This window comes from Drosophila ficusphila, unplaced genomic scaffold (assembly GCF_018152265.1).
Source record: "Drosophila ficusphila isolate 14025-0441.05 unplaced genomic scaffold, ASM1815226v1 contig_414, whole genome shotgun sequence".
Classification (NCBI taxonomy): Eukaryota; Metazoa; Arthropoda; class Insecta; order Diptera; family Drosophilidae; genus Drosophila; species Drosophila ficusphila.
Genome location: NW_025064328.1, coordinates 1,960,757 through 1,973,410, shown reverse-complemented (window position 1 = coordinate 1,973,410; position 12,654 = coordinate 1,960,757). Strand labels below are relative to the sequence as shown.

General features: G+C 41.3%; 1 protein-coding gene and 2 non-coding genes across 3 annotated transcripts; 2 read left to right on the top strand and 1 right to left on the bottom strand.

The window, feature by feature from the left end:
- Nucleotides 1-641: 641 nt before the first annotated feature.
- LOC108094815 (fibrinogen-like protein 1) lies at nucleotides 642-2,044 on the top strand. Its single transcript, XM_017195586.1, has 2 exons — nucleotides 642-1,820; nucleotides 1,884-2,044. The coding sequence occupies exons 1-2, from the start codon at nucleotides 931-933 to the stop codon at nucleotides 2,023-2,025; spliced, it is 1,032 nt and encodes a 343-aa protein (XP_017051075.1). The 5' UTR covers nucleotides 642-930; the 3' UTR covers nucleotides 2,026-2,044.
- An 8,246-nt stretch (nucleotides 2,045-10,290) lies between these two features.
- Trnar-ccu lies at nucleotides 10,291-10,363 on the bottom strand. Its single transcript has one exon. It is a non-coding gene; the product is annotated as a tRNA-Arg (tRNA).
- A 509-nt stretch (nucleotides 10,364-10,872) lies between these two features.
- Nucleotides 10,873-10,945, top strand: Trnar-ccu. The gene has a single exon. It is a non-coding gene; the product is annotated as a tRNA-Arg (tRNA).
- Nucleotides 10,946-12,654: the final 1,709 nt, after the last annotated feature.

The following is a 12,654-nucleotide window of genomic DNA, read 5'->3' as shown; positions in this document are numbered from 1 at the left end:
GAGACACCTGCCCATTGTGGCTCTTCCAGGCGCTTTGCCCCCGCGTTGCGTATACGCTCAGTTGCACCGCAAAATGAGCGAGAATCGCAGCGTCTATTTGCCATGGCAATGGCAATGGCAGTGCCATTGCCAGCGGAATTGGCAAAGGCAATGTGTCTTTTGTAGCGCGCTTTTAATAAAATATAACCATTTAATTGGTGTGGCAACCGTAGGCAGTTGCCCCCCACCTTGTCGTCCATTTAAAGTTCTCATTTAATAAGGAAAGAAAGTCGGATGGGTTTTTTATTTGCCAGTCTGACAGAAATACTATCTTTCAGCCCCCAATGAAATCAATGTTGAAGTGTAAGACGTCCTTATAATTTAATATTAAGCAATATGTTTTTGAGATACATCCATTCTTTCAATAAATACCTAACTCATATTTCTTTCGGTTGAACAACATCACGTTATTATGTGCTTGCAATCTTAGCTGGTTAATTTTAACGTGTAATTCCAAGAAATTATATAATATGCGCCGGTTTCCAATCTGGCTCTGCTCCTGAGAAGAACCTAGATACACACACACAATGACTATAAAGTATTTCCCCGGTTAGTGGCGGCCTCAGTCTGAATTCATTGCCCGTCGGAGAAGCAATGGGAGCTGCATCTCGGCTAGTTCTGATTGCGATCGGTTTGAGTGTGTGCGATTCCAGAGGATGGGTGCACCAGCCAACGAGAACTTATCAATATGCTCCCGAACTCACACTCACGTCCATCGAAAAAGCGGGTATTCAGCAAGTCAGCCAACTAGTTTCCAATCCCGCCGATGACGGAAGAGTTACTGCACAATACTTGCTGGTTCTTCTTTTGAAGCTTACAAGGGAATATGAAAATCTGGAACAGAATTTCAAAATTCAGGCCAATCTTGTAGACAGTCTAAGAAAGTACGAGATGCAAAGCAAAGGACTCAATCGGATTAAAAGCCAGCAAATTAAAGAAATGCAAGAAGCCTTACAGCAATGCTCGAAAAATCAAGAAACAAAACCCATTCAAGATGCAAGTTTAAACAGCGTTAAAATTCAAGAACAAAATCCAGTCCAAGAAGTGAATTTAAACAACTGCAAAAACCAAGAACAAAATCCAGTTCAAGAAGTAAATTTAAACAACTGCAGGACAGAACTGAACCAAACTGCAGCGATGATAACCAGTTTAAGATCGCAATATGAGACCTGTGAAAAACTGGTTGAAAACCTCAAAAGAGAACAACTAGAAAAGTCATCAACTACCGAAGCACCTCAACCTCTACAGAATAATGCAGTTTTAAACCAGAAGGAGCAAATTAACCTAAGGACATGCACACAGTTCGAGAACTCAACTGGAGTTCAATCTGTTAAAGTGCCGACAATGGGAGATGTTTCGGTCTTTTGCGACAGCCAAATAGCCGGATCTGGTTGGCTGGTTATTCAGAGGAGACTGGATGGCAAAACTGACTTTAATCGCAACTGGACGGATTATCGCGATGGTTTCGGCAATTTGACGGGAGAATTCTTCATTGGGCTAGAGACTCTCAATCAAATCACCAAATCGGAACAGCACGAGTTGTTCATTCAGCTGGAAGATTTTGAGGGAGAAAAGAGGTTCGCTCGATACGATCGATTCGAAGTGGGCGACGAGAACTCATCTTACCGACTTCTGTCCCTGGGAGAATACTCCGGCAATGCTGGCGATGCACTAACCTCAAATCTTTTGGCCAAATTTAGCACTAATGATCAGGATACTCAGGACAGGTGCGCCAGTTTGAGCGATGGAGCCTGGTGGTATGGCTCTAGATGTGGTTTTAGGTAATATAATATTACTAGATAATATTATGATATATATATGAACTTACTTATTTTCTTGTGAAGCAATCTGAACGGCGTGTATTCGGATGCAGATACTATTTACGACTACGATGGCACCGGAATCTATTGGAGCAGCGGGGACTGGCACGACACTTCGTATTCCTTGAAAACAGTTCATATGATGATAAGACCCAAGGCGCCTTGAACTAAAAATACTTTCACTTTTACAAAGCAGTCTGAATAAATACCATACTTATAAATTGGCAAACATTCCAATCAAAAATAATGTTTATTAAACAGAAAAGCATTTGTATGAATAATGACTTTGTTTCATAATAAAATGCATTTAATAGCAATGTAAGAATATCTCATTTATAATTTGTAGCGATAATACAATAAAAGAAAACTCCTATAAATCTAATAATGATTTGACAAGTATTTATGCATCATGAAGACTTTAGTATTCAAAACTGAAATCAAATATCATAAAAAAAACCCAGGAACAACCCATATTAAATATTATTCTAATGAAAAAATCTTCTGAACTTAAATGAATTGTTTTATTAAATACGTTCACTGTCTTTTCATTTTTTCCTTCTTCAAAAGAATTCCCCGCAAGCTATTTATGTGTGAGCGATTTAGTTCTATAAATAAAGTGTACTATAGGTATAGAGTACAACTACAACAGATGCGTGTGCTTTATTTAGCAATAATGTTTGGATTATACTAGATTCCACTAGTAGAAAGTGATCAAGATAAATACCTATGTAAACTCTAAATTCTGTAGGCAATTTCCATAACTTTCCTCTGGTGGCGACTGCTGGCAAACAGCCCGACTTCAAAACACGCTCCTTAATTAATTCAAAGACAAGTGCAAAGATTCACACCACCAGGATGGCGATGAGGATGAGGCTGAGGCTGAGGCTGGGAATGTGAGTGGTTCTGGGACTGAGGAGAGTGATGCCTAAATGGCTGCAATCAATTAAGAGCCAACAAAGTCAACCGCTGCCGTATCGATGTCAACGAAGCAGCTGTGATGTCCCGGCATCCAGCTTTTCCCCAGTCAGCAAATTAATGAACAACGCACCCAATTGAAGGAAATGGGAAAGCGCAGAACGGGAATGGAAATGGAAATGAGCTGGATGACAGGCTCATATTTGCATATTCATGCTGTTTCTGCACTTGTGTGCGCTTGGCTATTGCTTCCGCCCATCTGGTCAACGAATTTTCTGGCTAAATGCCTTTGGTTTACTTTAATTAGTTGTTTAGTTTGTCTAGCTAAGTGAGAGCCGTAAAAAAGCAAGCGGGCGGTTCGGGGGAACCTGGATTCCAGAATCCAGAATCCAGTCAGAGCCAGACTGCGCTCTAATGGAACTAAACTAAGAGAAAATGCGTTCCCCGGTTAATGGACGGGACGCACTTCATTAGATATTCTCTTTCCAATGCTAATATGCATGCACTCAATGTGCAAATAGTTTGAGAGCTGGAACCCGACAACACTGAATAGATACAGATACGGATACGGATGCTGATACAGATACAGATACGGCAGCCCAGGGACTTCCCCTGATGTCCGTAAAAGAGGCGAGTGGTTGACAATTCTGGCAAAGAGCCAACCAAACTATCCACTTTGCGTTGATAACTATTAACCTGAAGGGGATGTACTGTAAGGCAAAAATATAACCTGAAGAAATAACAAGATCCAAGAATCAATTTTAAGCCACGTCTTTAAAGAATTGTAAAATTGCTTCCTCTTTTAAATTCCTTTCAAACCAGCACAGTCTCTTACTTATTTCAACTTATTATTTGGCAGGATAATTTTCTGCTTTTCAATTCCGCTTCTTTCGTCAACAATATTGACGTGTGAAGACTTCAAAACAACGGCAAATTAGCTGCTGATTCGACACCCACGAGCGAAACTTGCCAAACTCAATGTCATGACAACGAAATTAATAAAGGCAACACAAGAAGCAGCAAAAATCAAAATCAAAAGCAAAAGCAGCAGCAACAAATATTGTCGCATGCATAAAAAGGGCCTCCACAATTTAACGCTCGAATGTTCCGACAGACGTCGACATATGTTGTCGCACACGTGTGTCAGTGTGTGTGAGAATGTGTGTGAGTGTGTGTGTCACTGTGCGGTGTGTGGAATTGCCAGCGTTGCGTATATGAAAGTTTTTAATAATACTTGGCTAAAATACCAAAGGAAAAACTTTTATTAATAAAGTTTCTTTCTTTCCTCCTTGCACCGAACATGAAAGGGGCGAAGTCACCGAAGAATACGGCAGGCTCCTCTTCTTGAGGCTTCTTCCCTTCGCTCCGCCAGCTACTGAGGTTTAATTATGGCCAGAGGAAAGTAGTGGACTCCACGAGTGGCAAATACTTTTTCTGTTTTAATAGTTATTCGTGTGTCACACATCCGCAGTAACACGCATTTTAAGAGCAAAAACGTTTATGCGCAAAACTGTTTGGCCTTGTGCCATTTAATGTAATGGAACCCTAAATGCATACAATATTATAATAATAAAATTATAACTAAATAAAAAAAATAAATACATATTATAAAAATCATAAATGTATAGTTTAGGTAGCCAACAAACAACAACAAACGAAATCAACTTTCCCTTTCAATAGAAAGAATAAAAGGAGTTTTCTCATATTGATGTCTAATAGATCAGTGACCTTTTTGTTTGCATATTTTGAATAAGAATTTCTACAATATTTATTGCTTATTGACACAAAATGATTTAATTTGAAACAACTTAAAATTCAAGATGCCCACTTCCGCATAACCAAGCCAATAAACGAAATGAGCAGCGAAGCTCCTTTAAGAGGGACACTTGTCGCATCGGCAACAATTGCAGCTTTCTCCCTTTCTCCCCGCCCCGCACAAATCTCGTCAGCATGTTCAAGTGCACAGTTTTTGCCTTCGGCGGCAATATTAAAATTTAAGCCGAGATGCCACCGAGCGAGCGGGCTGAAAGCAGGCCCGGAAATAGTTTCTCAAGCCCCTCCGCTCCCTCAGCTCACAGAGTTTTGCCAATTGCGCTCGTGATTTCGCTTATTCGTTTTTTGTGTTTTTGATTTTGTCGTATTTGTCTGGTGATAGAAAAGCAGAGCCGCTGGCAGCGCTGCAACTTTTGCCCAAATACTTTTAATTAAAATTTCAAATTATTTTCGCCTTTCGCAGACGTCGACAGATGGAAGTGGGCGTGGCAGGCGCAGCAGCGGAAGCTGGGAGCTGGAATCTGGGAAGGAGACAAAGATGAGCACAAGTGCAGTTAGCGAGTGCAATGGCGCACAAGATGGCGAAAGGATCCGGAGGATCTGAAGCGCTGAAATATTCAAAGCGCATTTTCAATTTAAAAGTTTTGCACTCGGGCATATTTATTTATTTTATTTCGCAATTTTTGTTTTCTGCTCATCATTGAGTCCGAAGGAAAAGGGGGCTGGGTGCCTGGGTGGTGAGTCTTTGACCAAACTTTAGCTCCAAGTAGGCAATGTCATTGAGATTGGGTGGCGGGAAAGTGGGTGGTGGATATGAATGCCCTCCAAGCGGCAACTTAATGCAATTTCGCTCTGGCAGATTTCATTTGTGTGACAAATGGGGGGCGTGGCCATGCAAATCGCAAATAAAAAGAACTCATTAAAAGTTTATGCCACAAAGTTTGGCACCCGACCCAATGCCACGCCCCTTGCCCCTCGCCCACCGCCCACCGCCTGCAGGCCACCGCAATCCAATTCAACCCAAGCCAACTGCAACTTGTTTTGACCAAGAGGCAAGGAGCGGGCAACTTCCGCTGATTGCATTTATTCTTTTTCGGGGGAAGGGGCTGGCTTTTGTTTTTCGGCTGTTGTGCAATAGTTCCGAAAGCAAGTTTACGGTATAACTATCAATTGCCAGGCAGCCTACACTGAAAACTTTCGAGTGTTCGAGGCTCTACGCACAAGTTTTATCGGAAAGTACTCAAAAAGTTCTTGCTGTCCTGCTGAGATTGAAGATTCTATTGATACAAAGCTGGGATTAAAGAATATATTGATGCCAAGCTGGGAAACGAGGATAAAAATACTTGAATAACTCATAATCTTTATTCTACTCTGTATTTAAGATGAATTAAATAATATTTTTAAAATAACAAAAAAATATAGATTGTAAATCAAAGTTAACTCTCTTTTTGCTTGCCCATTAATCGCTTACCAATAATACCCACTATCAAAAAGCGTTATCTTTGCCCGCCGATCAATCATTAAAAAACGATAACCATTAAGTCGAGAGCGCTCTATCAAAATTAAGGGGGACTCTATTGTGGCCTGTTATCTGCGAGTATTTCCAGTCATTTCTGGCCTGCGATCCCAATAATCGAAATGACAGTTGACAATCCCTACACCAATAATCCAATAAAATATCGCAGGGGGCGGTGGGCACGTGCGACACGTTTCCCAGTTTCCCAGCCAGTTCAAAAAGTCAATTCGAATTAAACAACGCGTTTGATTGCCATAAAAATGGGCGGTCGCCCGTATTTATTGTCCGCTGGAGTCGCGGTTTGCATGCCCAGCAAATGCATTTTTTCTATTTCAGCTTGTCGCCGCTCTGTTTGGGCCCGAAAGCCAAAAGCGAAACGTGTCTGGCCGTGGCCGCTCCCCGAGCCAGGTAAATAAAATTGAAATTATTCTGAGCAGCCGCAAAAAAGCGAACATAATGAAAAAATCAAGCAGTATGGCAAAAAACATTATGCACTCACACAGAAATTGCTCGAAGTGAACCTTGATGGAAAAAGAATCTGGTAAAAAACACAGGCGGGCGGCGTTTCAATTAGCCGTCCTCCAGCGACTTGTCCGGCAATTAGGTGTGTTTTAGTCAGCCAAAACGATTCTAATCGCTTGTGTTTTAACATAGATTTTCGCCTTTGCTTTATTTGCTTGGCTTTGTTTAATTTCTGCCCGCTTCGAACGCTTTTTGCCGTCATGTTGTCGACTGTCATGTTGCCGGTGACATTAGAGCGAGTTCTAGACCCAGCCGAAAAGAGCTGCCCGGCCACACAAGTTCTCCGACTGCCCGATCATACACCCCAGATATGACAAATTTAATTAAGGTTAATTTTCAGTTCGCCTTTTTTATTTTTTACCTGCCCGCAGTTTGCTCACATAACATTTCTGTCTGTTCGCTAAGTGCAAGGTGGTATTATGGGGTGAAAGTTCAGATAAATGTGGAATTGCAAGCTTATAGCCACTGAAACTTGTTTAGTTCTACTATTAATCTATAAAAAACGAATACTTTGCTACATGAAGTGTTGTTTTTGCTAATCGTATGCATATTATTAGTCATTAGACTCAAACTGTGTTTTCCCACAATGAGACATTTACGGCTTACGGTATAAACATACCATATATATTTTTATGAGAATCATTTTTAATCAAGTTTTTTTTACAAGAATAATGTCGGATCTTGTTTAAGATCTTGTTTATTTACAGTTAAATATCAGTTTTCAGAAAAATTTTCCCCTTTGATGTTGTTTTCCCTTAAAATTTCCCTGATCAATCACCGATCAAAAATATTTCCAAATTTTGTCCCACCCCTTTCACGTCAGGGGGCGCCACTCACACGCAGGTCCCACCACTCCCCGCTAGATGGCTGCGTTCTAATTTACAGCACAGGGTGTTCCCTGTTTCGGCTTCAATCGAATGGCAAAGGTTCTTGGCTGGCTGCTTTATCTGAAATTGCCAATCGAATGCAATGCAATGCAGTTTGCCAGCAGGAGAAGGGCTGTGTAAAGAGGTCAAAGGCATTCGATTAACTTTAATTTGCGCGGCTCTTGCGCTCCGTATGTATGGTACATATATATGAATCCCCTCCATTGTTCCACGGCTGTTGATTTAGTTAGCGGGTCGCGTTAACTGTGAGATTTCTTGGCATACTGTAGTTCAGGTGTGCCCCTTGCAGGCGGCGTGAAAGCCAAACCTACTCCTCGAGACCGAATCTCCTTGCCGGCGCATCTTCCCAGTGATGTGCCTCCTAGTCGACTTACAATGGCTCGAACTGCGCTTTGATTTATGCCAGCTGCGGTCATGTCATAGTTCATCTCCGGCATTGTTGCAATGTCAGGGGGCGGGGCCTAACGGTGGGGCCGTCCCATTATGCACATTCCCCAAAAAGACCTATACCGATTTTGTCTTCAAAGTATAGTTTTAAACAAATTCATGAGATAGTTTCTTGCTGGAGAAAAACTGGTAAATATCATACAACTTAAACCTCACTAAAGTATTTGTATTGTGAGCAGGTATCAGTTTTTCTGACGTCTCAAGTAACTTTCTGTCTATTATTAAAAATAAAAAAACTCAACTTGTAAGTAATTTATATTTTTTTTTTTGGCATACAAATGGGTTTTTGGGCCAAACTCTAATTGCAGTTGTCCGAGGCACGCGTCAGCCAAACGAAAATGTCACTGCCACAGGAGAACGGCGGGCTGAAATTTGGCCAAATTGATAGCCAAATTTGGCGGCCAGGTGACGGGCCTGCCGGCCAAGTAGGCGGGGTAGCCGCTCATAAAAAATACGACTACACAGCCAATGCTGGCCGGCAATCGAATGCGGTTCGAGAGTTTCGGCTAGTCTGTCAGTTAGTTGAAATTAATTTGCACAGCCAGCCAAAATAATTTACGGTCCGCTCAGAGGCCGAGTAATTGAGGTGGACCCGAAGATGTGGGCAGGTTTATGGCTGCAACTTTTCATATGCTCATTGCCCGGCGCGTGACATATCACGAAATTCTGTTAACGGCTTTTCCGAATCGAACTGGAAGCTGTCAATTAGTTGTAGGTACATCAGCCGAACACGTCTACCGAGAGTCAAGCGGGAACCTGTTTGACGAGCTCACAAAATTTGAATTTCGGTGGAGGCAGTAAAGTAAAATCGATCCTAGTCATAATCGAAATGAAATTGAATTTTCGGTTGTATAAGTGCGAGATAAAAACGAGCCTCTTTGCAGTGAGTTTGTATTACATTTCGTAGTTAAACGAAATCAAGCAGAAAAGACTTTTTGCGAAATAAAATGTCATTCAGTAACTTAGTCCAATATAAATAAATACATGAAGTATGTCAAGGCGAATGTACATTTCTTATTCTCTTATCAGGAATATATATCAGTTGGAATATGGTTTCAAAGATTATTTTCGAGATTTTCTTATGTTTTTTTTTTCGTTTTGAAGTACGTTCTTGGCAGCGCGGCGGAGCTTGTTAATTGCGGACCGCCAGCTACTTGCCTCGCTCCGATTTGCAGCTGGGCACTCACAAATCTTGTCACCGGCGCGATGCAAATATCTACGCAGCATGCAACCCGTCATCTGGATTCTGCGTCGGCGACATCCATTTCTCATTTGATCTTTATCGCCCGGCAACATGCAAACAAGCGGACCGATGGGCACCGCCTCCCCAGCCACTCCCACCGTCCACCTTCCACCTTCCGCTCCCACTTCAGAAGTCCCTGGCCAGACCTGATATCCGTACCGATTGTAATCAAGATTGGCTTTTTGCATGCGCCCGGCTGCCAGGGCGATTTGTGGTCTGGAAAACTGTTTCGTCCAGCGACATTTCAAGGCTTTCAGTCCGCCGCCGAATCACAGCAGCAGCTGCTCCCCCGTTTTCCCCGATTTGCAATTTGCCAGTTTTTAATTTCCTCCGGGTCTCTCATTAGCGGGCCGCGTTTCAGGCGGCCAACCGGGCCCCAGATGCCAAAAGTGGGTCGGGTCGACTCACTGAATTGTGGGACACGCACCGCTCAGACACCTTGGCGGCGGTTTTCCTATTTGCAACTGACTTTTCCTCCAACAATTTAAGCACAGACAATGGATGGGTGTAAATCATGTTTGCACTGCTCGCAGTCTGTCTGTCTGTCTGGGCCTTAGCTTTTGGCCCAGACTTGACTTGACTTTACTTGACTTGTGGTCAATGGCTTGTACATAATGGCTGCCCCACACAACAACTACAATCGCCTCTTTGGGGTATTTGCAAACAATGACATTATGCTGACGTTTATTAATCGCATTTGCGAAATTAATGTCGTGACATTTTCGGTTTAATGTAGTTGTAATAAATAAATGCGCCGTTTACCCAAAGACTAAACGAAAAACACAATAAATATGTACGGTATAAAAAATCAATACAATAGTCCAATAGACAGACGGCAGAGAATTCTGGCTGTTGCTGCTGTCAGTGGTCCAGATTATGTAATTCCAATTTGCATATAACAAATGAGGCGAGTGGTGGCTACTTTATTTTAGAGATTTTGTGAGAACCTTTTTTTATTAGAATGTCTTATATATTAAAAAAATGCAAACCTTCTTTTTAGGCAAAAATTGGTAAAATTTTGAAAACAAATCTCTACATTTATTAAAAACAATTTTCAAACTTGTATTTCAACACAAATATTTGGATCCAAAAATACATTTTAAGGGGTAAAAAAAAAGTACTTCACTTTACCCCAGATGGGACTCGAACCCACAATCCCCGGCTTAGGAGGCCGATGCCTTATCCATTAGGCCACTGGGGCATGTGATTTCTGTTGTCAAACTGCTTAAATGAAACGCAGGACAGCTGAGAACAAAAACAACAAGAACAAAAACAAAATAAAATATCTTTATCAGTTAAGTTTATTGTTAAAATAAACTGTTTGGTTTTGTGCGAAGAACATAAAAACATACTTACATACATATGTATAATTGGGTTATGTTTGTTTCATAGTACAAGTGTTTATTTTTTGTGGTTTCCATACAATATAATGTTAGATTTACATACCTTATATAAGAATAGTGACTTAATTTCCTATATTGTTTTTATACCAATACTTTTATACTTCTGTTTCTTTATTTTGGTAATTTTTATTCAAGCGGTAAAAAGTTTTTGCGATACGATAGCGACAAGGAATATTTCACCCCTTAAATTATTGAAAAAATAAACACGTTTTTGGTCTAGGCATTTCGCTTGCCAGCTATGACGCATACCTGACTCATGCTTTACTGTAGCGAGCTCAAAATAGCATTTGGCCGCTCGCTAACACATGCCCCAGTGGCCTAATGGATAAGGCATCGGCCTCCTAAGCCGGGGATTGTGGGTTCGAGTCCCATCTGGGGTAAAGTTGAGTGGTTTTTTTTTTTTTTTTTTTATTTATTTATGTTTGGTTATTTTCTTTTCTATATTTTAGGCTATCTTAATTATTTGCCTTGCCTTGCCTTTTATCTCTTTTCAGACATTTATTAAAGAAAAAATTGAATGTATCATTTTTAATTTTTTGTTTGATTTAAATTTTAAAGTTTTACATTTTTAAAGGATTTATTTAAATCGCTTTTATGCGTCGGACAAGTTACTGAGTTTGTTAGAAATGCAAAAATGCTTTGCAAAAGTGGATAACTATTTCGCAAGCTATTGGCAGTGCTCCATCAAACTAGATTATCGCCATGCCGCTCCCAGATGTCTGGCCACAAGCCGAACATAAACCATGAAAAGTCGTCACAGCAGTTGACATTTCGCTGTGCCACTTCCACTTAATTTAACAACTTTACGAGCACCAGCGCCATCGTCTTCTAATATCGTTTTCAGACATTTTCACCCCGGCTCTTAAATGGCAATCAACTTTCTGATGAGTTGTCAAAAACGCCGTCGCCTGGCATTAGGTGGATGCACCAGTGGGCGTTCAAGTGGGTGGGCGTGGCCTCGCATGGGACGAGATCCATCCACTTTAAAAAGTTTGCCAAAAATTGCGGCTCATAATTTCACTTTCGCTATCTGAAATATGCATGGCCGTAAAATTTGCCAACGCCGACCAAATGGCCACCCAGGGACCCGAGGATGCACAGGCCATTGAGAGAATGGGACTGGGTCGTTGGGAGGTTGTTAGATGGAAGCCTCGGCCATAAGCATTAAAATTGCATACTGGCTTGGAGGCAAAAAAAAGGCAAACAAAAAAATACTAAAAAATAAAACTGTGCCTCGCATAGTTTCATTTGCTTTACGATTCAGCAAAACTTTGGCTGAGGATGCGCCGAAGTTAGGACCAAGGGATTGCGGGGGAAAACACTGGGTTGTAAGGCAGTCTCATCATTAATGTAAATTCATTGTTGCATGTTGCCAGGAGGGGCAGGGGAGGAGTTGCTCTACTGCCTGCATTATAACAATTCATACTGAATTTTTGATACGAATTCAACTTTCCCACGTACGCATAATCCATTAAGTGGGAAACAGATTGCTACCAACTTTGAGATACCTCAAATGGATCATATCTGAGGTTTGAGGGATATTAATTAAGAAAGTTTAAAACCAGCAGAAATACTTCTGTTTTGTTCCGAAATGATACCCTAATTTACATAGGGTATGGTGATCCTTGATTTTTTAACTATAAACATAGTCAACACTTATTTTAGTTTAAAGTTAAACATACATGCATAGGCAGCAAAATAGTGACTGCGTTCGTTTAAATTAATTTACTGCACTTTTATTCTTTACTTGAATATATTTCGTAATAGGACTGCCATTACATACCCGTTACGTGCAAGAATTCCCGCAGCTGGAGGAAAAATCCCTCTCGTCCTATACGTTCCACCTCGGAGCAGAAACTTTCCGCAGAATTAATGGCAAGGGTACTTTAGCACCCCGCGGAAAGTAGGCCAAAGTCCGGATCGGCGAGTGGAGAGGGATATATGTACGTGGAACGGGGCAACGAAACGGCGAAGAGGCATTCTGAGAGGTTTATGGAATGCACTGGGCCGCAGATTGCATTTGTTGCATTTTACTTAATTGAAAAAGGCGAGCGATGTGGGGGAAGGCCGTAAAAGGACAATATCGCTG